The following is a 25,562-nucleotide window of genomic DNA, read 5'->3' as shown; positions in this document are numbered from 1 at the left end:
ACCTTTCTCTGAAGGGAGGAGAGAACTTCCACTTTGACTATGACCTTGTCCAAATAAGATAAGAGTAGGTGAACTCAAAAGGCTTCCATAGCCTTGGAAACTCATGACTGGAGCATAGGGAGATTACTGATGCCATAAACAGGAGTGTCAATTTGTAAAGTCAACAACAGGAGTCACTGTGCACTTACTCCTCATGTAGGATCTCTGACCTTAATGTGCTGTACATTGAGATTTAATGCTATAACGAGTACTCAAACAGTATTTTTCACTTTGTGTTTCTATGTGGGTGCAAACTGTTGAAATCTTTACTTAATGTATTCTAAACTGATCTTCTATATATAAAGAAAATTGAAAATGAATCTTGATATGAATGGAAGGGGAGAGAGAGCGGGAAAGGGGAGGGTTGCGGGTGGGAGGGAAGTCATTGGGGGGGGAGAGCCAATGTAATCCATAAGGTGTACTTTGGAAATCTATATTCATTAAATAAAAGTTAAAAAAAATTAAAATTGGGGATGTGCCAGAGCTGGATTAGACTGGCTCACAGGCGCTGGCAGTGGGCATCCTTCCTCAATCACACATCCACTGACAGCAAGTTGGTAACCTAAAGTTGAGAGCAAAGGGATTACTGACATCTGGGAATCAGCCAATGCTACTTTCTATGAGTCATCAATTTCAGGAGACCCTGCAGGTTCCCCATATGTATTTGTTCTCTTCCTTCCTCCCTGTTTCATGGAGGTCATTGCCTTTCAAGAAGAGAACACACTTACCTCTCAGGATCCCACTTGCTTCTTCTTGGTCCTCCCGCAGGTTCACTTGTTGTAAGCACTCGACAAATCAGCCTACATCATCAGCACTGCTCAGTGAGCAGACTATGCCAGTACTACAGAATACAACCAAGCCACGGGCCAACCCACCAACACTTACTAGAACAATGCCGAAACTCAAAGCGGATGTGTGCGCCCCTGAATTTATCCACAGGAATGGGAAGTTTCAGCAGTTCAGCCCACCTGGGACTGTTGTTATGATAAAGCACAAATGAGTGGTACTCGCTGGCTGGAGGCTCTCCAGAGCCAAAGGAGATAAAATCCTAGCAAAGGAAACATGCAGGTTAAAGACAGCTTTATTCAAAGTTGCATTTGAAAGCAGCGGAACAATCATTCAGCTGTGTCTGTTCCCCACATAGCGCCTGCTATGAAACTACCTCCCTGGGCTTCTGCTTCTCTCTTTTGGCTTCCATCAGGTTCTGTGTTTCATTCTGATGCTGGTCTCTCAGGACTTACTGCACCAGGCGTGGACTCTGGAGACACATGGGAGAGGGACAACCTGTGCCCCACTGAGTTAACTGTGAGACAAAGTGCCCAACGTGCTACAGTCAAAAGCCTGTTCCATGCCTCAGTGCATGATGCACTAGGCTCTGGACCAACTCTCATGTTAGAAAGGGCAACTGTACCTCAAGAAGGGGCTCGTAAGAACTTCTTCCATGAAGGAATCTGATATCATCACGTGAATTACTAATAGCCTATCTTTAGGCTCATTTTGGTCAAAATGATAATAAATAGCAGGGAAGGGGTTTGGTGCAGAGGTTATGATGCTACTTGGGTGGCCCCCATCCTGTATCAGAGAGGCAAACTTGACTCCCAGCTCTGTTTCCTATTCCAGCTTCCTGCTAATGTGCACCAAAGGAGGCAGCAGGTGGTAGCTCAGATACTTGGGTCCCTGTCACTCATGTGGGAGACCCACATGGAGTTCTGGGATCCTGGCTTCAGCTTGGCCCACTCATGGCTGTTACAAGTATTTGTGGGAATGAACCAGTAGATGGAAGATCTCTCTTTCAAATAAAGATAAATAAATAATAAAACAGAAAATAAATGGAATATGATTTACATATATTTTAAGAGGGTTCATCTCCAAAAAATACATATGGTAAAATATGATAGTTTAAAAAGCTTGCCAGAGTTAAAGTGTACATCTATAATACTATGGTAGATGAAAGGGAAAAAATGAAATGGCATAGCAAATTACCGCATTTAAAAAATAGCTGCTGTAAGGTAATTGTTGATACAAGTAATTAAACAAAACGTAAAAGATTTGTTATCTTCCTACTTAATTTTCTGAGAGGCATTTTAATGAATTAAAAAAAAAAACTAGAGTTGGAGAAGAAAAATAAAACAGAAAACACTGTGAGACAGAAATTGAGAGCATTAAAGATGAAGCAAATACAATTGTTTTACCAAAAAAGCACCCATTATTAACATACCTTTAAATTCTGGCCACTACTGTCTATAATGAACATGGTAACTTCCACATTTCTGGCCACACTCTTCCCTCCTTTCTCAAATTCTCCCCTCTCTATGGTGATATACAAGTCGTTCCTCATTTCACCTATTAGAAAAGGAAAATTAAAACCATGTTACATATAATAAGAAATATAGTTGTCTCTCAAGAAAACCATGCTGGCTCTAAAAATATATTGTTATAATTAAGAGTGATTTACTACTATGGTTCTAATAATTTGTGACTATTTTAAAATTTATGGCATATAAATGAAATAGGCATCTTTTCATTTGAATACTGTTTATAGCCCTTGCCTATATTCCTGCTGAACTATGGTCTTTTTGCTTTTTATGTGTTGATCTCTTTATTAAATATTATTTTACATATAAAAGTACAAATATATCATATTTATCTGTTTAGCAAAGGGGCCCTAGCCTAACTGCCTGTCCACAAGAATAAAAGCAAGACTCTGCTAATCTGAATTAGCAACCCTGCACAACTGTGCATCTCTGAAGGTGCTGTCAAGTCTCACCATTCTTCAGTATTTCCCTCCTTTCATTTATGAGGTGTGACCCCAAAGTGACAGGATGGCAAGGGTAATAAAACACAAGTCTTAATACTTAATAGTCAAAGAGCTTTGGAGTAGAAGAAATACCTAACTGGAATAAAATGATAGGACTGTAAAGGGTACAATTACAATTTAAATCCTTCCCAAAATTCATGGACAAAATGATCTCACTGCTGGAAGAATCCAGATTAGTACTTTATGAACACAGATGTTTAATGATTCAGCCATACAGACAAATGCTACTTCGTATTTCATACCATCAAGTTTTAGAAGGAGATGGGAAAGGCCATAGATTCAAACTGACATATTCTACGCCACATAAACCATTTACTTTTTTCTGTTGGTGATTTATCATATACCAACACTTTTCCATCTTACCCATTTCTTAGGGCAAGCAAAAAGCAAAGAAATTTGATAGCAACTAGCAAAATTAGGCAAATGCGCTACAGCATGCTTTTACCTCTCCTATAAGAATTAAGTGGTAAATGGAGAGGGAATTGAGAAGTCAATGAAATGCTACTTGAAAGCTGTTGAAGGTAAATGCTGAGGTGGCAAGGTTGAAATTGCTTCTAGATAACATCCCTTTGTAACATCTGAAAAATCAGAAGTACTACTCTGTGTTTTCTAATAAAAATATCCTCCCTATAACAAAGCAAATCACTAGAAGGAAAAATAAGCATGTAAATATGTCCATAATTGGGAGATTTATAGAAATTACCGTGCAAAATGCATACCGGGGCGGAGAAGGTGGGAGAAAGAAGGGGAACCAAGACCAATGTGCCTAGCATCTTCCTCTATACAAATCAACCTTTGATGATGTATTCATTCAAATATGGCCTGACAAGAACATGGATTGGCCCTGACACAGGAACAGAATAAGCTCTGAAAAGTATGAAATCTTAGGCACCTTCTTCTTCTTTTTTTTTTTTTTTTAAAGATTTATTTATGTATTTGAAGGTCAGAGTTACATAGAGAGAGAAGGAGAGGCAGAGAAAGAGAGGTCTTCCATCCACTGGTTCACTCCCCAGTTGGCTGCAACGGCTGGAACTGTGCCGATCTGAAGCCAGGAGCTTCTTCTGGGTCTCCTATGTGGGTGCAGGGGCCCAAGCACTTGGGCCATCTTCTACTGCTTTCCCAGGCCTTAGCAGAGAGCTGGATTGTAAGAGGAGCAGCTGGGACTCGAACTGGCACCAATTTAGGATGCCGGCACTGCAGGCAGCGGCTTAACTCACAGCACTGGCCCTTAGCCACCTTCTACAAAGAGCACAGGAAGCATCCATTATTGGAAACCACTGAAACTGAGGTTGCTGCCTTAGGGATTTCTAGTGCTCTCCTATAGGTCACACAATCCAAGTTAGGAAGGCAATGAACCTGAGAAATCCAGGAGAAAAGCAGCATATTTCAACATCTTAACAACTGTATGTATATCCTTTGAAAGGTTTTCGTTTTAACTATTTTGATTTCATTTTTTAATTTTTAGAGCATGGCCCAGCAAATTTTATAACACTGCCAGATCCTTCATAACCTATTTCATTCTATTACTATAGAGCCATCTCATGGAATCTGTGGGTGACTGATTCCAGGACCACCTGTGCATACCAAAATCCATGGATGCTCCAGTGCCTTATATAAATAAAATGGTACAACCTACAAGAGTATAATTCTTGTATACTTTGAATCACCTCTAAATTACTAACAATAACTGATATAACTTAAATGCTATGTACATTATTGTGTATTATTTAGGGGATAATGATGTGAAGAAAACTCTGTATGTGGTCAGGACAGAGGCAATCCTACCCCCGTCCACTAATATTTTTGATCTGTAGTTGATTGAATCTGTGCATGTATAACCTGAGGATATGGAGGGCTGATTGTATACTAGTTTTTAGTACATGAACAATTAAACACACACAATTATATATACTCTTTCTCTCTCATACACAAACAGACACACACACACACACACATACGTGCACCTTTGATGTTTACTCTAATTCCATTATAGAATACAGAGAAGACTCAAACTTTGTCTTCTGGAAGACCCAACCTCAACAAATGAAAAATGGCTCTGTTACACCAGTGGTCTGTACACATGTGAGCTCAACATGAGGTTTGGGAGGAAATTCTTATTTATTTATGAGACAAGTGGGGTGGGGGAGTGTGTGTGTGTGTTAGTTTTCATCCATTGATTCACTCCCCAAATGCCTGCAATGGATGGGGCTGGGCTAGGCTGAAGTCAGGAGCCAGGAACTCAATCCAGGTCTGCCCTGTAGGTGCCAGGGACTCAACTAACTACTTGAGTCATCAGTGCTGCCTCCTAGCATGCACAGTAGCAGGACGCTGGAATGGGGAGTGGATCCAGGACTCAGCCCGGGTCCTATCACATGTAATTTAGATGTCCCGATCAGTGTCTGAACCACTAGGCCAAACATTTGCCTGGGAGGAAATTTTTGGCAGTTATTTTCCCACTGATATATCTGACAGACAAAAACAAAAACAAACGACACTCAGTCAAGGTACTTGAGAGCAAATGTTGGTTAATAACAGAAAATTCCTTTGCTTCTTGGAGTAGGTGACAATAAGTAACTGCTTACAAAGAGACAATAAAGCACATGCTGAATAAGGAGAAGTTCTGCCTCTGGTGTTCTACCTTGGGAATTTCTCAGTGAGTAATTAGCTTGTCCAAACCCAAAGGAATTAACCGACTTGCAAAATGAAGAGTAGTTCTTGGGAGGGTGGTTTCCTCTCTCATCTGTTGGAAAGTCACAGCCACAGAAAAGTCGAGAAAAGACAAGGGAAATTTGTTCTCCTGTCTGTGGGCTATGCCCAAAGGAGGAAAGGCAGGAGATACACTGCCAGTGGCACAAAATTCTTTCCTATGTACTCGTTCAACAAATATTTCTTGAGCATCTACCAGGTGCCAGATACTATTATTCCAGGCCTGGAAGATTCAGCATTGAACAAAGTAAAAAATCCTTTCCCCACAGAGTCTAGATTCCAGAAAGGGGAGGTCTTTCATAAACACAATATTTATCATATTAAAAGGTGTTAAGTGCTATGGATAAAACATAGAGAGGAGATGTAGGGTACAGAGGAGTCAAAATTTTCTATACTATAATCCAGTTGAATTCTTTTATTTCTTCCTTACAAAAGAAATTCTAATGTGCCCACAGGCTACAGGGTCATGGAATAAGTAGGATGAGGAGTAGGCTTTTGGCCTGGGGATTAAGAAACTGTTTGGAACACCTACAACCCATATAGGAGCACCTGGATTCAAACTGGGGTCCACTCTAGATTTTAACTTCCTGCCTCTCAAATAAACAATAAATAAAAAAAGAAAGAATAAAAGAAAAAGATAAACAATTCATCTTTAAAAAATGAGCAAGAGTCTTGAATTAAAATTGTACAAAGGAAGAAACTGAAGTAAATGAAGGCTGCGTGACAAGCCATGAAATTCATTATCAAGGAAACCCAAAGAAAAATGCAATGAGAGGCCGTGCCCTGGTGTAGCAGGTTAATCCTCCACCTGCTACATGGGCGCAGGTTCTAGTCCCAGCTGCTCCTCTTCCAATCCAGCTCTCTGCTGTGGCCTGGGAAAGCAGTAGAAGATGGCCCAAGTGCTTGGGCCCCTGCACCCATATGGGAGACCAGGAAGAACCTGTCTCCTGGTTTCAGATCGGCACAGCTCTGGCCATTGCGGCAATTTGGGGAGTGAACCAATGGAAGGAAGACCTTTCACTCTGTCTCTCCCTCTCACTGTAACTCTACCTCTTAAATTAATAAATAAAAATCTTTCAAAAAAGAAAAATGTAATGATACTACTCTTGTCTCTCTCTGTCCTTCAAATAAATATATTAATTAAAATAATTTTATAATTGTACAGGTTTATAAACTTTAAAAAACAAGAAGGCCTATGTCCTAGCAATTTTCTGCGGCTGCTACTGTGTGTGACATTAGTCTCATGGCAATAGAAACTTCTGGGCCTCCCTTCTATGTTATTAAAATGGGAGTGGGCTACAGAGAAGCAGGGATGGGAAAGGTGGGAGGAGCAACAAGACTCTTTTGTTATGTTAGGCTGTTTCCATGACACACACACCAAAAAAAAAAAAAAAAAAAAACAAAAAACCTTCTGGAAAACAACACATTCACAATTTAAAACAGCTTATTACATATGCTTTAATTTTCTATTCTGTAACCGTCACTATCCCTGTAACCCCCTTTATCTTCTGCAAATCTGTTAGACTAAAACAAGATTTCTTTGGAAAGAGAACACACGACATGAAGAGTATTTCTGCAGGATGACATTCTACATATGCCTCTCCCCAGGAATTTTGCAGCTTGCTCTGTTCCAATACTGCAAGGTGCCACAGTTTGCCAAAATATGCAGAAGGATGAAGTTGAAACAAGTGCTAATTAAAATCAATACACTTGAGGCCTGCTCTGGAGAAAATTAATAAGCTCAAATGGTGTTAAGAAAGCATCTTGGGTAATTAAGAGAGAAAGCATCAAGTGAGTATGGAATGAAGTCACAGTATCAGGGTGAAAAGTTGTCATCCTGACAATGTTTATTAACACCTCACACCTCTCAGACTTGCTATTATATAAATCTCACGTGCACGACACTTTCTTTAGCAGGCCCACTGGCTGGGAAGCCTTTATGCACGTGAAGGCTAAACACCCTTGTAGACAAGATAAGGGTAAGGCAACCACAGTGGGAACAAACCCCAAGACATCGGCAACTGCAGTTAAGTGGGTCAACGAATGACATGATCTAAGTGGGCAAGACGTCTCCATCCACAGCTAAAAACTCAGTTCCTCAAACCTGTGATGAAGTCATAGGATGCGTGATTACCACATCATGTAAACCCTTGTACTTAACTTGTCCTTTATGGATCTGGAAAACAAAGGTTCTGTCATTTAGTTTTAAAACAAAAGAAAACATGTGAAAGACATGGGTTTTTGTGACCATGCATGACTAATGATGATGGCAGTAGAAGTCCTAGTAGAAAGTGACAGCAGCAGTCAGACTCGTACGGAGTCTTGCTATGTGTTAGGTAGAGCATCCCATTAAATCCTCGCCTCAATTTTCTAAGGCACAATCATTTCCATTTTACAAGCAAGGTATGTAATGTGTGGAGATGAAAATCTGTGTCCAAGATTCTATCAGTAAACCCACTTTACCCATGAGAAAATATAAATGAACAAAAGGAGAATGGTGGTCAAATATGCTAGTACAATTCAGCCTTTATCATTAGCCTTGACTTTGCTGTTTCTGCATTGGTCATATTCAGTTCTAGAGACCACTTTTTAGATCTCAGATATAAATGCTATCAAGCAGACCATAAACATTATGGAGCAAGGTCTTGGGAGGGACGAGGAAGACAAGAGAATTAATTGAACTTAAAAATGTTGACTCCCAGGCAGAAAAATTCAAAACAATGGATAAAATCTGAAGAAGATTGATCCAACAGGGAAGAGGTCATTTTGAGAGACAATGTGACAATGTGTTCCTGGTAACTATAAATATTATAGTATGAGCCAGAAAACCACCATTAGGGACCCTGTGGAAGACATTCATGCAGTAGACACATTGCTAGCTGAACTGTTCTTTATGTATGTGGCAGGAAAAATAATAAAGATGTCCAGGTAGTAATTTCTGGAACTATGAATATGTTACCTTACATGGCCCCAAAGGATTTTGTAGATGTGATTAAATGAAAACTTGAGATAGGGAGATTTTCTTGGATTATTGGAGAGGGTCCAATATAAACCTAAGAGTCCTTAAAAGAGAGAAGCAGAAGGGTCAGAGTTAGAGAAGGGGATGTGAAAGAGAAGCAGAAGTTGGAATGAGGCGGGACCATGAGGCAAGGATTAGTAGCATTCACGTGCTGGAAAAGGCTAGGGGAGAGTCTCCCAGAGCCATCAGAGGAAATGCAGCCATACAGATACCTTGATCTCAGCCCAGTGAGACTTGTGCAGTCGCTGATGTCTGGAACTGTAATACAATAGATGTGTTGTTTGAAGCTACCTCATCTGTTGCAGAAACTACAGGAAACTAACACAATGTGCTTTCTACATTCAAGTTTCTATCACTTCATGACACCATCAAGGAGGCGGAAGACAGGTCAAGAGTCACAGGTAACTGGAGACTGAAGCAAACCACATACAAGGAAAATGTCTATGTACATGGGCTAAAAAACTAACTAACATTATATTTCAGGTCTCTCCTGTACAGCACTCTTCAGTAAAACCCATTAATATTTTCTGTTTTCTACTGTTCTCAATTTTTAAAATTAAAGTGTTTACTGTTTTCAGTTGCTTTCAGATTTTGAGAGAGAGAGAGAGAGAGAGAGAGAGAGAACCTTCCATCTACTGGTTCATTCTCCCAAAGTCTGCAAGAGCTAGGGCTGGGCTCCAGGCTGAAGTCTGGAGCTTGGAATTCCACGCATGTGTCCTAATGTGGTGGGGGTCCAAGTACTTAAGTAATCACTGCTGCTGCCTAGGATGCATTAGCAGAAAGCTGGATTAGAAGCAGAGCAGGGGCCGGCGCCGTGGCTCACTTGGTTAATCCTCTGCCTGTGGTGCCAGCATCCCATATGGGCGCCGGGTTCTAGTCCTGGCTGCTCCTCTTCCAGGCCAGCTCCTTGCTGTGGCCCGGGAAAGCAGTGGAGGATGGCCCAAGTGCTTGAGCCCTGCACCTGCATGGGAGACCAGGAGGAGGCACCTGGTTCCTGGCTTCGGATCGGCATAGTTCTGGCCGTGGCGGCCATTTGTGGGGTGAACCAATGGAAAAGGAAGACCTTTCTCTCTGTCTCTCTCTCTCTCTCACTGTCTGTAACTCTACCTGTGAAATAAATAAATAAATAAAATCTTAAAAAAAAAAAAAAAAAAAAGGAAGCCAAGCAGCCAGGACTCAAACTGGTGCTCTGATATAGGATGCATCCTAAACAGTAGCTTAACTTGCTAATCCTCAATGCTGGCCCCCAGGACATAGTTTTTTCCTCAAAGATTTATTTATTTGAAAGGTAGAATTACATAGAGAGTGAGAGAGAGAGACAAATTTGCGGGTTCACTCCCCAAATGGCCTCAATGGCTGAAGCTGGGCTGGTCTGAAGGCAGGAGCCTGGAGCCAGGGGCTTCTTCAGGGTCTCCCAGGTGGGTGCAGGGGCCCAGGTATTTAGCCATCCTCTGTTTCCTTCCCAGGCACATTAGCAGAGAGCTGGATCAAAAGTGGAGCAGCCGGGACCCGAACCAACACCCATATGGGATGCCAGCACCACAGACGGTAGTGGCTTCACCTGCTCTGCCACAATGTAGGCCCTGAATATATTTTTAAGAAAAATCAAATCATATCTTACTAGCCTGGACGTATTTTCTCCAAAAGAAAGATTATCTCTGGTTCAATTCCACCTGTTGATGGAATTTTTCTATCAGTAAGTGGTAAAGAATAATATGCATCGGGCCGGCGCCGCGGCTCACTAGGCTAATCCTCCGCCTAGCGGCGCCGGCAAACCGGGTTCTAGTCCCGGTTGGGGCGCCGGATTCTGTCCCGGTTGCCCCTCTTCCAGGCCAGCTCTCTGCTGTGGCCAGGGAGTGCAGTGGAGGATGGCCCAGGTGCTTGGGCCCTGCACCCCATGGGAGACCAGGAAAAAGCACCTGGCTCCTGGCTCCTGGCTCCTGCCATTGGATCAGCGCGGTGCGCCGGCCGCAGCGCGCCAGCCGCGGCGGCCATTGGAGGGTGAACCAACGGCAAAGGAAGATCTTTCTCTCTGTCTCTCTCTCTCTCACTGTCCATTCTGCCTGTCAAAAAAAAATGTATCTTTTAAAAATGAAATTGTTTACTTTTTTAAATATGAAGCAAACATATCTACCATTCTTCTTATCCCAGCCCTGAAAATCATCACCTAGTCAACTTTACCAAATTGAAATTTGACTTCTCTGAGCTATGGCCCAAGATCAGACAAAAAAGGTGTTTTGCCTGAATAAGACCTGCAAAATAAATACTGAGATCAATATCAAAATAAGCTTTCAAATTTCAACCCCTCCCTCCTCCTATCACTCCATCATTCTTAATTATTTTTAGGGTCAGGAGCTTCAAAGATCTAGTAAAAGCAAATGCACTGGAAGGCATCACGATGGGTTCCCTAACAAAGAGTGACAGGCTAACACAGTGATATGTGCAGATAAGTCCCAGGGGAACGGGGCACAGGTGCAGAAAGTGAAGTAGGGATAGCAGGATGGAGAGGAGGAAAATTTTGTCTAGAAAGAATCGTAATCTTCAGGGTAAGAATGAAAGCTGAGAGTGAAGGGGGCACTCAGACCTTCCATGACATCCCCGACACATCAGCCAGCTCTGCTCCAAAATACCTGATGGATGGAAACTTAAATTTTTCTGATACTCAGCAATGGTCCAGGCCTTGCTTCCCAAACAGTCTGTTAAGACATTTAGGGCCAGGCTGTCCAGCACAGTAATGGCTGCTGCATGTGGCAGTTAAGTGCTTAAAATATGACTTGGCTGCAGAGACACACTTTAAACATACAGCATTCACCACTCTCAAAGGCCAAGACTGAAAACCAGAGAGTACAATAACTCACTCATTTTTTTGTATGTATTCCCTGTTGAATTGCTAATATTGTTGATGCACTGGGTTAAATAACATTGTGAAAATTAATTTCACTGCTTCTTTCTTATTTTTATAGAGGCTACTAGAAAAAAAAATTGGTGATTTACATTATACTTCTGTAGAGTACCTGTTTAAAAATCTTTTGCTGCTTTCTCCTTCATGGACTAAAGACCAGACTGAGGAATTGCCCTCTATGTTATTTGCCTTGTACGTTGCAGCGATGAAGTTCTTAGAAAATGACCTTTTGGGACTGGTGCCATGGTGCAGTAGGTTAATATTCGCCTGCAGCGCTGGCAACCCATTTGGGCACCGGTTCGAGTCCCTACTGCTCCTCTTCCAATCCAGCTCTCTACTATGGCCTGGGAAAGCAGTGGGGGATAGCCCGAGTGCTTGGAACCCTGTATCTGTGTGGGAGAACTGGAGGAGGCTCCCGGCTCCTGGCTTTGGATCAACACATCTCTGGCTGTTGCAGCCATTTGGGGAGTGAACCAACGGAGGGAAGACCTTTCTCTCTGTCTCTCCCTCTCACTGTCTGTAACTCTGCCCTCTCAAATAAATAAATAAAAAGAAAATGACCTTTATTGGTTTGAAACCAGATATCCTAAGAAATAAAGTGATAAATCACCGAGCCTTAGCCCAGAGATGGATCCAAATGACTTGAAAAAGTACACAGGTAGATCCTTTCCTCACCCCAGGTAACAACCTAGAGGTCTGCTTATGCCTGCAAGATCAAGGGGGAGAATTTCTGTCTCCATGCGTTTTTCCATTTCAAAAAGAGTTAGACATTGATTACATCCAGAGTCCCTTATAAAGGGGGTTGTGTGTGTTTTTGTCTGTATCAGGGAGGCAAGAGGTGGTGTCAGTGAAGCTGGCCCTCTGAGCATAAGCACCTGCTTCACCTTCCTGCCCTCTAACAGAACTGTAAAGATGCAAATCAACTCTGAAGGGCAAGTCTAGAAAATGAAGCGAAAATCATGCTTGCAGGCTGTGTAACAATGGGATCAGAAATGTTCACATATATTTCTCGTTGAAGAATTCAGCTCACTGATGAGAATTAAATACGTTTATGAATAACAAAACAACTGTTTTCCAGTTTGAAAACTTCAATGATTTTTAAAGTTGTTTTCAGCTGTTTAAATAAAGATCTCTTTCTCTCTCTCTTTTTCCTCCATCTAATTAGGAAGATTAAGGAGACAAAGAAGCAAAAGAAAAGAGAGAATTAAGGAAGTGCTTGAAAAAAAAAATCTCAAGTCCTCTGCACTGCACACTTGTGTCTGGACAGCGTGAACCCTGCCTTACAAGTGGTGCTGGCGAGAGACAGAAAGTTCATTTCCATCATTAAAGCCAGACAAAGTGGCTTGAGTACAGCACATCCCAGACAATTATTCAACCAGTAAAGTGTCATCTTGCTGTATGTTTTTCCATTTCTCAATGATACTGCCCAGAGACCAAGCTGAGGAATGCTAACAGCTGGCCGCATTCACCTCTAAAATGTTTTTTATATTAGATTTGCCCATCAATTTGCTTCCCAGTGGGATGAAGTTTTTTTCTTTTTTGTTGAAGAGGAAATACCAGTTATTTATAGCAACTAAAGGAAATAATGAACGGTTGCAAGAGCCACTGAATCACACGCCACCGAGTAAACACTGCTATAAACAGTCATTTTCAACAACAGCAGGCTGAGACGCTTGGGCAGACTGGGTCGTTCAGCTAGGTCAGGTCATCTCAGGAAACTTCCAGGCTGTTCTCTCTGCCTTCCCTGCAAGAACGAATCTCCATCAAGACATCACAAAATGGTGCAATGGGCAATGCTGGGCATTTTAGGTCTTACTCACAGCAATCCTACACTTGGGTCTGATAGCTGGGTCGTGTGCAATGTCCTTTGCTTACTTTTACAGACAAAACTGAAACAGTAGTCTAGAGGATCTCATTTTAAAAAATATTGTCAGCATTTATGACTCTTTTGCTTGGATTTTCTACCTTTCTTGGTTGTGGAGGGTGGAGCAGGAACCCCTGAGAAATACTACTGCTTACTCTGCTATTTGTCATCCTCTAACAAGGAGACAAAGGGGGGAAGCTCTTTGTGTCTATGGAAGACCAAACATAATTCAGTGACTAATAAAAATGCATTCTTTGTTCATATAACAAGAATAGGACATATTTATAAATAAACATAATCCACAATGACCTGTCTGATTGAGTCCTATTCAGAGGTAGGATTAGAAGGCCTAAAGACAAAAAGAAAAAAAAAAAAAAAGATCAAGATCAAGACAGAAAGGAAAAGAGAAAGAAAATGAGAGATTGAGATATACAAAGCAATATACAGAGATGGAACCACAGCATGGCAAAGGTCATCTCACCTGGTTGCAGCTCTATGTTCCTAGGGACAGTAAAATTTCTAGAACTCCAGCACCTTCGGTTCATTTCTCAAGGGCAATTCAACTTTTTGTTAGTTTTTTGCTTTTAAAAGCCAAAGGTTTTAAAAAGACCATTCTCTGATAAGATTCACAGAGTTTTGGAAACTAAAAATATTTACAATTTAGGCATTTCCTTTTAACACTGCCAGTGGAGTGCTGATAGCAATGAGGGTATAGTCTTTCAACACGGAAGCAGGCACAAGCCATCACGTGCTAGTGCATGTACTAGCCTGGGGGATGTGAGCCAAGAATCGCAGGCTCAGGTGTCACCTCTTTAGCGAAACTTCACGAAGGAGACCCCACACTCCTCTCTCTAACCCCTGCAGAGTAGTATCTTCACGTAGACTGTGACCTTCCTGAGGGCTTCCATGTCCACTGCTAACACCTTGCTCGCAGCCCTGATCATCCCTTACCTGGATTACCTCAAAAAGCCTCCCCACTAGTCTCTGTATTTCTCTGCTGACCTCCCACACACTCCAAGTATAATCTCCACACAGCAAACACAGTGATCCTGTGACCAGGTTAACCAGCTGGTCACACCTCTGCTCAAACCCTTCCTGTTGCTTCCCTCTTTATTCTGAGTAAGTCAAGGTGCTTAGTGTGACCCATGTGGTCCCCTGTGATTTTCTCTCCATTCCTCCCCATGACCCCATTCTGGTCAAGTTGGCCTTTTTGCAATTCCTCAGACATGCCAAGAATTCTCCTGCTCCGGGACCTATGCCCTCATTCCGTGTCTGGAATGTCCTTATCTGAATGGCTTCCTCATTTTCTTTAGGTCTCTACTCTCATACTACCTTCTCACCCAGAGTCCTTATCTTCCTAAAATTTCAGTCTCTCAACACACTACTACTTCACACATTCCCTAGCCCTTTATCTACCTCATTTCTACCTGAGCATTTATCAGCTTTGAACATATATATTTTACTTACACCTTTATTATAACTTTCCTGATTAGAAACCAAGCACTAGAGGAAAGAGGATTTTTCTGTTGAGTTCACTATTATATCCCCAGGACTTGGAAGAATGCCTTGCACATGGCACATGGGAAGGTGCTCAACAAATACTTGCAGAATGAAGAAATTCCTCTTCTCATTTTCGGCCCCTAGCACAAAGCTGGTACTCAGTGTCTGCTGACCCAAAGTAAAGCAAGTTTTACTAAATACATACCCTTCTTCTTCAGCAAGCATCCTACTAAAGGCTATAAATTAAAACTGTCATAAAATCCTAAATTTCCATACAAGTATAAGGGGGTGAGTTTTCCAATGCTTACTTTGGTTGAGACATTAGAATGGACTCATTCCAAAATGCACCGGTTTCAATGAACTTGGAATTCATTTTACAAAGTGTTAAATCTCCACCTTTTTGGCTTACAAAAAAAAATTGAGGAAGTATTTTTTGAGTACTAATATAGATATAAATAATATACCCAAACAGATCTAGAAAAGTATAGAAAGATACATGGCACTTTCACAACTGCTTCTTTGCATATACAAGTAGATGTCCACAATGGAAACCTCCCTCCCCTGCATGAAGGGGTAACTGGACCTCAAAAGCTATTCTTATCAAAGCCTTGATGCAGCTTCACCAACATTTTCTACCAAGAGGTAAGCTATTTCCTGAACACTACCAAAGTTTTCCTTTTTATCATGGCCATAATGAAATGTAGCCATGGCCTCCACAGATTATCCACTTAAATGTAATAAAAATGTAAAGCTACTTCAAAAATTTTGCTTCTTTATTGTGTACTTTATTTCACTTTTCAGCATGGCCCATTTGAAGTCTTCAAAGCAGGCAACTTGAAAATTTTCTCAAATGTCAAAAAGAGACAATACACCCTCATTTAGTGATTTTGGGGCATCCCAAGTCACTTACCAGGCATAATAATATTAGAAAAACCCAACTTCCTTGTTATGGACACTCCATGAGAAAATACGGATGAGTATTCTCTTCTGATTTGTTCTATGTCTCCATGCAATAGCTGTAGGGAAACTGCCAAACCTAAAAAAATAAAAATTAAAAACAGATGAACAAAGGATTTGAATGAGCCCAATTTTATGATATCATTGCTTAACCTAAGGGACCTAAGGGCTAACAGTCAGACAGAATAAATAAAATCTATAGGGAAAACTTCCAGAGAATATTTTTCCAATGTCAGTGTCTGAGCTTTCCCACTTACATGGAGATACATAGCTATTGGGGAAAACTTAAGCAGAACCTTAAGTAGAGGAAGCCTGTCTCCACTCCTCTGCTCCAGCCTCAGTCAAATGGGGAACGTCCCTGACCCATATTCATTCCAGCATGAACTATGTCTCCCTAGCCCTGGAAGATATTGATACCGAAATTAGGGTTTTCAGTTTTTTAGCTCTATAAAGCCTATGAATACTTACTTATATATCAGAAGGAACAGCATCATTTTGAAAATGCATAATGATTCCAATCCTGATGGAAGTTTTCTTGAAATGTAAGTAGCAAAAGTGATTACAAGGAAACAAAGATTATATTCTTAATATTATCTATAGTAGAAACTCATGATGGCATTATTTTTTACTGCAGAGAATTTAGTAAGATGCAGGAAACAGATAATTGGAAATGTAGTCAGTAAAGTCGTAAAATTGTCTAGTTTTTGTGTTTTACCCCAATTATAGTGACATTATCACAGTGGGATATACGGATGATGAATGACACTTTCATATATTAGTTTCCCAATTCGCAGGTAGGAAGTATAAAAAGCAAATTAATGTCATATCTTTGCAAATATGTTTGCATGTATATTTCAAAGATGCTATTTTTCTTTCAGCACTTAAAATTCCTTCCTCATTTCTTTTATTCTTTTACAAGACAAAAAAGTCCCTTGCCTATATTAGTGACAGAAAAGGAAACTGTCAACATTACTTCTTTTTAAAAATTTTCATTCATCACTACACAAACTCAGTTTAAAAATGAATGTGGATGACAGAGTCAAGAAGATAATGAATCTGGCCCCCACAGGTGCTCATTCTATGACATTACTTATCAATATCTTTCCCTCAATAATATACACATCATGTCTAAGTTATCAGCCCCATTAACAGCTAACAATATTACAATGCTATCTGAAAACAACCATGTAAGAATGACAACAATCATGCTCCATTGAAGAAGAAATGCGAAACTTATTGGCCACACATCTAGAGTACAATAGGATCTTCATTTGCCTCTTCAATAATTCAAACAAACTAACCATAACAACAACAGTATTTTGCTGGTTTTCTTGCACAGGAAGAGGTGCAATAAGTAAACAAAAGGACAGGGACAAAACTACCTGATTGTACCTTCACTTTCCAATGTCCAGCAGAATGTTTGCCTCAGAGAATGGTTGATTAAATTAATTATGGCCGATATTTGGCGCTTTAAATCTGTCTCCCATTTTCACCTAACCATCCCTTATCTTACTCTCTGTGTCCACCCTATTTAGTTTATGTTGGGCGAATGAAGGCAATGAAATGAAAGAGTGTTACAGATTGAGTAGGAATCGTCTCCCCGAAACTCATTGCATGTTTAAACTCTGATGTTTTAATGGTCATAGATGAAGGGTGGAAACTTGAGTTAATATGGTGTCTCAGAGATGGGTCTGGTTGTGGTCTTTAGGCAATTGGGGGCATGCCTTTGGAGGGCTGATTATTTGAGTTCAAGTTCTGTCTAGCTTTTTTCAATGCTTCCTGGCTCAATGTGATCATTCCTCCACACCTGCCGTGACCAGCCTCCACCAGACACTGAATTATAGGACTGCCCAATCCTGAACTCTAACCTCTAAACTGTAAGCTGAAATAAACATTTTCTTTCCCAAGAAGCTCCCTTTGGATATTTTAAAGTAACAAAAACCAGATTAATACCATGAGCATCTGTATTCCCATAGCAACATGGAAGGAAGGAGGGGAGAATAAGCTGTCTGGAAGACATGATGGAGCCAACGATCAGTGCAACTCCAGGACACTTTCGTGTTACTGATCCCTTTTAAAAACCCCAAATGAAGAAAAATGAACATGTGTTGTAATCCATCTGCTGCAAAAGTGATTTTTTTTCTCGACTACCCTCAGTTTGTCACTCTTTTGTCCTCCTACTTCTGTCTTTTTGCCTTCAAAATACTCACCCACACCCATCACCACCACCATTAGCATCATGAAGCTGGTATTTGTAGAATACCAGTGTGTGCCAGACACGCTACATAATAACAGTCCCTCCTGCTGGGAGAACACTGTTCAGATCCTGGAGTCCTATATATATGCAATGCTTTCAGTAGAGAATAAAACAGATTTAACAAAATATTTGAAATCCCGTGATTTTTGCAAGAGAAAATCATTTTACAGGCACTCCTCATAGAAGATCTGATCAGAGACACTAGCAACATTATACAGAATGTATAATGGAAGAAGAGAAAAAAAATCCTCAACAGCAGTGAAAAAACAAAGAGACCATGCTATTCAGGATAGGGGCTGGAGAAAGGAAAACTGACCAGAATTCTTGTTTTGCACTACAGGGAGCCAGCGTTCATTTAACACACAGAGATGTTTTTTATTTTCATTTTTTTTACATAAGCTGCATTCTTTACAGAAGATAAGACAATGAAAAAAGAAAAGCATTCAGTGAGACAATTTGAATCCTGACAAAAATTAAAGAAGGAAAAGGAGAAAAAATATGTTTCAGAGGAAGGCAGGTATGGGAGAAGAGTAAGAATGAACAGATTATATCAATGTTCTCTAGATAGCAAGAGCCATGGAGAGGACAGAGTCCAAGAGGATAGAGAGGACCCATTTAGGAGGTGGTAGACAGAGAGGATCCCACTAGTGGATGAAGGAAGAGTAATGGTGGGTAAGGGGATAAACAGACAAAATAGTGTAGGGAAAAGGAAACAAGACACTTAAAATGCATCCAAATTTTTGACAGATATGAAAGTTTTCAACCTGAAGGTTGAAAGAAATGTAGATTAAAGTCGTAGGTATAATTATTTCACCTGTCTAGCCCAGTGAGCATAATTTGGAGGGGGGGGTATTACCATTTGGAGGTGACTCAATTTCCCTAGAATAAAGAACTCATAATCAAAAACTGGAAATGTCAACTGAAAGAAGGGACTGACCACAACATACTTGCTCTGCCCAGATCAACTCATTCCATAAAAAGAACCACAACACTTAACTAAAAATCATCTAAGAGTGGGTAGACAAAGAAAAAATATGGCACTGGTGGTGAGTCCACAGGGATTAGTCCCCAACAGCCACTGCAATGCTATGGATTTTCCAGCCAGGGAAACTCCTGATCCTATTTTTACAGTGATCTTTAATCATCATGGCCACAATCATGAAGTTGGATAAAATGAGTCACCAGGGACTGGCGATGTGGCACAGTAGGCTAATTCTCTGCCTGTGGCACTGGCATCCCATATGGGTGTAGGTTCAGATCCTGGCTGCTCCTCTTCCCATCCAGCTCTCTGCTGTGGCCTGGGAATGCAGTGGAAGATGGCCCAAGTGCTTGCCCCCCTTACATCCATGTGGGAGACCTGGAGTAAGCTCCTGGCTCCTGGCTTTGGATCAGCCGAGCTCTGGCTGTTGTGGCCATCTGGGGAGTGAACCAGCAGATAGAAAACCTTTCTCTGTCTCTCGCTGTATTTGTAACTCTACTTCTTGAATAAAGAAAAAAAAATGTAAAAAAAAAATCACCAGAACAAGAAATAACACACTAAGACCAAGAAACTCATCACTACATAGGAGAGACTGAGCAAATATGTATACATTCCTTCTTAAAAAGTTGAACTCAGAAAAGCAGAGGGCGGAATGATGGTTGTCAGGGGCTAGGGAGGAGGTACAGAGGGGGTCTAAAGGGTACAAAGTTGGTTAGGGAAGACAATTAAGTTCTGCAGATCTATTGTGTAGCATGATGACCATAGTTAATAATAATGTATTTATATAAAGGAAAATGGCTAAGAGAGTAGAGCTTAAGTATTCTCATTACAAAAAGTATGTAAGGTAGTTCAATGATTAATAACACCCTCAATAATTGACTTAATCAAATCATTTTACAATGTATACATATACCAAAACATAATGTTGCATATCATGAATATAGAAATATATGGATAGATAAACACACACACTTTTTTTAAAAAAAAAAAAGATTTATTTATTTATTTATGTGAGAGGTAGAGTTATAGAAGGAGAGAGGGACAGAGAGAAAGGTCTTCCATCCACTGGTTCATTCCCCAAATGGCCGCAACGGCCAGAGCTGGGCCCATCCCAAGCCAAGAGCTAGGAGCTTCTTTCGGGTCTCCCACACTGGTACTTGGGCCATCTTCCACTGATAGCAGAGAGCTGGATCAGAAGAGGAACAGCCGGGACTTGAACCAGAGCTCACATGGGATGCTGACACCACAGATGGTGGCTTTACCCACTATGCCACAACACACATGCACTTTTTACCTATAAATTAAACCTTCACTCTCTCTACTGTACTGAGGGTTGTATATTCTCTTTCTATGCTTTGAATCCTTTTTTTTTTTTTTTTTTTTGACAGGCAGAGTTAGACAGTGAGAGAGAGAGACAGAGAGAAAGGTCTTCCTTCTTCCGTTGGTTCACCCCCCAAGTGGCCACTACGGCTGGCGCTGCGCCGATCCACAGCCAGGAGCCAGGTGCTTCCTCCTGGTCTCCCATGCGGGTGCAGGGCCCAAGCACTTGGGCCATCCTCTACTGCCTTCCCTGGCCACAGCAGAGAGCTGGACTGAAGAGGAGGCACCCCAACCGGGACTAGAACCCCAGGGTGCCAGCGCCCCAGGCGGAGGATTAGCCTAGAGAGCCACGGTGGCAGCCCACACTGGTCTTTTTCATTCACTCCTTTATAACCATGAAATGAAATGCAGGGTATTTTTTTTCCATTGCATTTCCCCTTTTTGGAGTATTCCGGCTAATATGTCAAGCAATAACTTTGCTTTGTTGATTTCTTTTTTCAACTGTGCTCATCTGAATGAGCAGTCATTTGAATTTTTAAAAAAATTTCAATGACTTTCTTTAAAGAAAGAATTTTAGTACTATTTAGTTCTCTCTAACCACTATAATTAAACAAATCCTAAGAGGACATAGATTTTCATTTACTTTGTTTCCTAAATTACCATGCCTTGAGCAATGTCAGACATATAAATGCTCAACTAATATTTTTGATATATAAATTTCTAAATCTTTGTTCATCATTTCATGATTTTTCTTTTTCATTATGAGTATCCTTTGTTTGGTCTTTTCTTGATAGCTTGTTACCTAAAACTCTAGGATGCTATGATTTCCATTTGTTGTATCTGCTTACCCTTATTCTTTAAGGATTATCATGATCACCTTCTTATGGCTCTTCTTTAGGGGTGGTGCTTTTTTCACAGAAATCCCATGCACCACAGGTGCACAAGTGACAATATGGAGTGGTATCTGTTCACTTCTTCAGTTTCCTTGACTGCGACTAGTTTTTTTTTTTTTTTTTTTTTTTTTTTAAACAATGGGACTTTTCCCAATACTGAATTAATACAAATTCAGACTAAGGCATAAAAATGGAATTTCAGTGCCTAATGAGAGAATCATTCAGCTTCATCACCTTTAACAACAGAGGACACATCTCTTCCAGGCTCAGTACTGGAGGAGTGCCTTCTAGGCGTCATTTGTATAGACCTAGGTCATGTCTCAGCTTCCATGAAAAATTTAAAGCTTAGGCTACCAGCTATCAGGGTCTATATTAATGCTCCCACCCCCTTCCTTCTCAGAACGTCTACTTAAGTGTTGCCCCTCTATTTTTGAATTCCCATTTTCCTGTCTTGCAGTAGGACTTCCCTTTCTTTCTTTAAACTTGAATTCTTTGCCATCCATGTGGGAAACATGGATTATGTTCCTGGCTTCTAGCTTCAGCCCGGCCCAGCTCTGGCTATTGTATACATGTGAGGACTGAACCAGAGTTGTCTGTCTCTCAGTCTTTTAAATAAAATGCAAGTAAAAAATTATTGTCATTTTCAAAAAATTAAACTTTAATTCCAGATTTTGATTGTAATTTACCTAGCATTTTATAACTTTGTTTTAGAAGGAGAGGCAACAACCATCAAGTCTACCATGTTTCAGAAAACCGAGTTATTTTAAAACCTTTGAGATTCCTATTCTTTTCCATCAATTCAAGTGGCCCATGAAAATGAGAATAGTGTGCCTACAATGTACAATTGAATTGGAATTGTAAATGGGTATTCAAATTGTAAATTAATTCACCAAACAAAAATTATTCTAATTATGTAGTGTTTAAGGACTATCAATCTCATCAGTATTTAATTCAAAACTGTCCTCTGCTGAAACATTCTTATAAATGTGCCAAATTAAAGCATAAAATAAAGTCACAATATTGATGAAAAGGCTGACCCAAGAAATTCAAGACAATGAAAAAGTACTCAATATTGGATATTTGTTTTTTTCCTTTTTATTCTCCTGAGTTTCCATGAGTATAGAAGGAAGTTGATACAATATTAAAAGATATGTTCTAAAATACATGTGCTAAAAACAGCTGATCTAAGAATAGATGCGCCAGTAGTGTAAAAAGATTTCACAAGAGGACTATGTAAAGGTCACATTTTAAACCAGAAGTAATCACAAGCAAACCCCTAAAGTGAACTATGGGCATAGAAAAGGAAGCCTATAGTTGGCATCTGTATGTGGGTGGGTGAATACGTGTGTACATCCCTGTTTGTTTCACTTCCTTTATCAGAAGTTTCATAGAGTTTGATAAATAAACTGAAATGGTCCTTTTATTTTCAGCATTTTAAAGTATGCATATGCTAAGAAAAAGACAACAATTGCTGCACATTACTTTTTCTCAAACTAAATACAAATAGAGAATCCTAAATTAGGCTCTTCATTTCAACTCAGCCAAGATATCCAAAAGCTTATGGAAACTCATTAAAAAAAAAAACAGACCTAGTTGAACACATCTGGTGGTGGCACAGAGGAAAATTAGGTAGTCTGGGATGGAAATAATGAGGGATTACATTTAATATCATAAATTATTACAGAAGGAGAGAATAACCTCAGCAGGTTACCAAAAGCACACTGAGACAGTGGAAATGAGCGCCTACATAGAAAACCCAACTCTTCCTCCCAATCCCAAACAATTTCTTGCAGGTTCTATTCATTAATACTACAATTCTATATCTTCAATTTCCAACTCTTTGATTTTATCTGTTGTAGGTTATTTACATTTTCTCCCAAAAAAGACCAATCAAGTTCCATTTTACTTTAGTAATGTGGCAAAATTCATAAAAAGTTAATATTAATATTTTCCCTTAATTTCACCATAAAGGCAGTGTTTTAAGGACATTTTCCATAATAAAAGTGATGTTCCTTATGTCAGTTACAAATGTGGAAAACTTGAAAGCAATTAAATGTCCACCAGTAAGGAATGGACTCCTAAATTATGGCCTGAGTCCGTAAGCCAGGAAAAATTATGCAATCTACTTAGTGCTCAGTAAGTTTTTTCATCTTTTAATTAGTTCTTTCCTGATTTGGCCCTAGGCAATTACAGAAACAAACTTGAGGTACATATCCCACAATTACATTGGGGGGGGGCATTTACAAATTTAACTATAATGAAAAAATTTAAGTAGTGCAGGCATAGGTTAAAGAATTCAAATAGTATCAAAGCTCCTATTACAGACGAAAATGTGCTTCCCTACCCCACTTCCTGAATTCTGTTTTCTAGAACTAATTAATGTTTCTAATTTCAGGTGTATCTACCACAGTTTTTGATCTTCTAAATGTGAGAACTGATATAAAGACAATAAACCAGAGACTGTGGTAAAAATAGGAATGGAGAACTGATCACAGGAGGTATTTCAGAGAAGGTTAGATTAACACAAAAACATGGAGCATGCAAGCGGAATGTCACGTGCAGCAGCCTTGCAGCAGCCAGGAGTCTGGGTAACTGACAACCTAGAAGGCCCGTGTTTCCAGAGGTGAGGCTGGGTAAGACAGGCAATCGTTATGGAGGCCATGAAATGTTTCTCTTGTCCTCAGAACAAGGAGAAGCCAGTGGGGGATTTGAAGTAAGGAAACATGATCTAATTTGTGTCTTACCACCTGTTGTTGGTATGTGTGGCCTGCAAAATGGGAGTGGGAAGGGGAAGAACGGAGCTACAGAGCCCAGGTATAGGCTGTTACAGAGATGAAGGTGAGCATCAATAGGGGCTTGGGATAACAGGGTTGCAATGGAGATGGACAAAAGTGATTTAAAAAAAGTTACATCCTAGAATATGAGAAGCCATGTGTCTTGATGGTGTATTAGATATAGAGAGACGAGGGGAAATGAGGAACCGAGGAAGACTGCAGAGTGATCTAAGAAGCTGCATATATGGTAAGCTCTGTATTGAGATGGAGATATTATTTAAGAAAAGAAGAGAGAAGAAACAGTCATTGACACTGTCTTAGAAATATATCCCTGCCTTTATTGGCACTCTGCATGATTTGGATTATGGTCTGGGGCCACTTGCTTTCAGTGGGAATAATTTCCTTTAGTATTTCTTGTAAGGTAGCTAGATCAGCAACAAATCTTCAGTTTTTGATCATCTGACATGTCTTCATTTTGCCTTGTATTTTTAATATTTGAATAATAATATAATAATTTAATAATAATAATAAAATTGAATACAGGCATCCTAAGAAGCATCTTAAATGCTGTGCCAAATGTCCATCCTACCATTCTTTTTTATGACGGGTCAAATGCTAATCTCATTTGGTTTCCCTAGTACATAATATGCAGTTTTTCTCTTGTAGCTTTCTTTTGTCTTTCAGTGTTCTTATGATGTACCTGGGTGTGGATCTCTTTCTGTTTATCACACTTAGAGCCACTGATCTTCATGGATATGAAGATTAATGCTTTTCATCAAATTTGGGAAATTTTCTGGCAGTATGTCTTCAAATTTTTTTCCTATTCCTTTCTTTTTTTTTTTAAGATTTATTTATTTACTTGAAAGAGTTACACAGAGAGAGGAGCGGCAGAGAGAGAGAGAGAGAGAGGGAGAGAGAGAGATATCTTCCATCCAATGGTTCACGCCCCAATTGGCTCCAACGGCCAGAACTGTGCCAATCCGAAGCCAGGAGCCAGGAGTTTCTTTTGGGTCTCCCACATGGGTGCAGGGGCTCAAGGACTTGGGCCATCTTCTACTGCTTTCCCAGGCCAGAGCAAATAGCTGGATCATAAGTGGAGCAGCCGGGTCTCAAACTGGTGCCCATATGGGATGCTGGCGCTTCAGGACAGCCTCTACTCCTTTCTCTCCTCTCCTCTCTTTCCTGGTAAACCCATTTGGGGTATGTTAGCATGCTTGATGTATTCCACATTTCTCTAAGGTTCTGTTTTCCATTCTTTTTTTTTTTTAATATCTTCTTTGCCCAATTTGCAGTGTTTTAGAAGTGTCTTTAGGTTTGAACTTCCACATGCTTCTGCTTAAAATAAAATCCATCCCCTTCAGGAGAGCTTCTGATTTTTCTCTCCTCCTGTACTGCCTCTGCCCGGGGCCCAACTCTGAACCACTATTCCAGAGCTGGAGGTAGGTACACCAGCCCACTCTGCTTTATAAGCAAACCAACAGGCAGAGATGGTAACCTCTGCTCTTCTCAGCTGTGTGGAAGCTACAGTGATAAT

The 25,562-nt window shown here is 40.3% G+C and overlaps 1 protein-coding gene across 7 annotated transcripts in view; it reads right to left on the bottom strand.

Moving 5' to 3' along the window:
• DOCK4 (dedicator of cytokinesis 4) overlaps window positions 1–25,562 on the bottom strand; it is a 520,558-nt gene that overhangs the window by 187,418 nt on the left and 307,578 nt on the right. For all 7 annotated transcript variants that reach the window (XM_051849661.2, XM_051849660.2, XM_017342765.3 and 4 more), the window contains 3 exons: window positions 15,759–15,884; window positions 2,258–2,382; window positions 925–1,087 (listed from right to left, as the gene is read on the bottom strand). In XM_051849661.2, the coding sequence (XP_051705621.1) occupies window positions 925–1,087; window positions 2,258–2,382; window positions 15,759–15,884 (414 nt within the window). The remainder of the gene's footprint in view (window positions 1–924; window positions 1,088–2,257; window positions 2,383–15,758; window positions 15,885–25,562) is intronic.

Source organism: Oryctolagus cuniculus, chromosome 3, assembly GCF_964237555.1.
Source record: "Oryctolagus cuniculus chromosome 3, mOryCun1.1, whole genome shotgun sequence".
Taxonomy (NCBI): domain Eukaryota; kingdom Metazoa; phylum Chordata; class Mammalia; order Lagomorpha; family Leporidae; genus Oryctolagus; species Oryctolagus cuniculus.
This window is presented reverse-complemented; position numbering and strand designations above follow the sequence as displayed.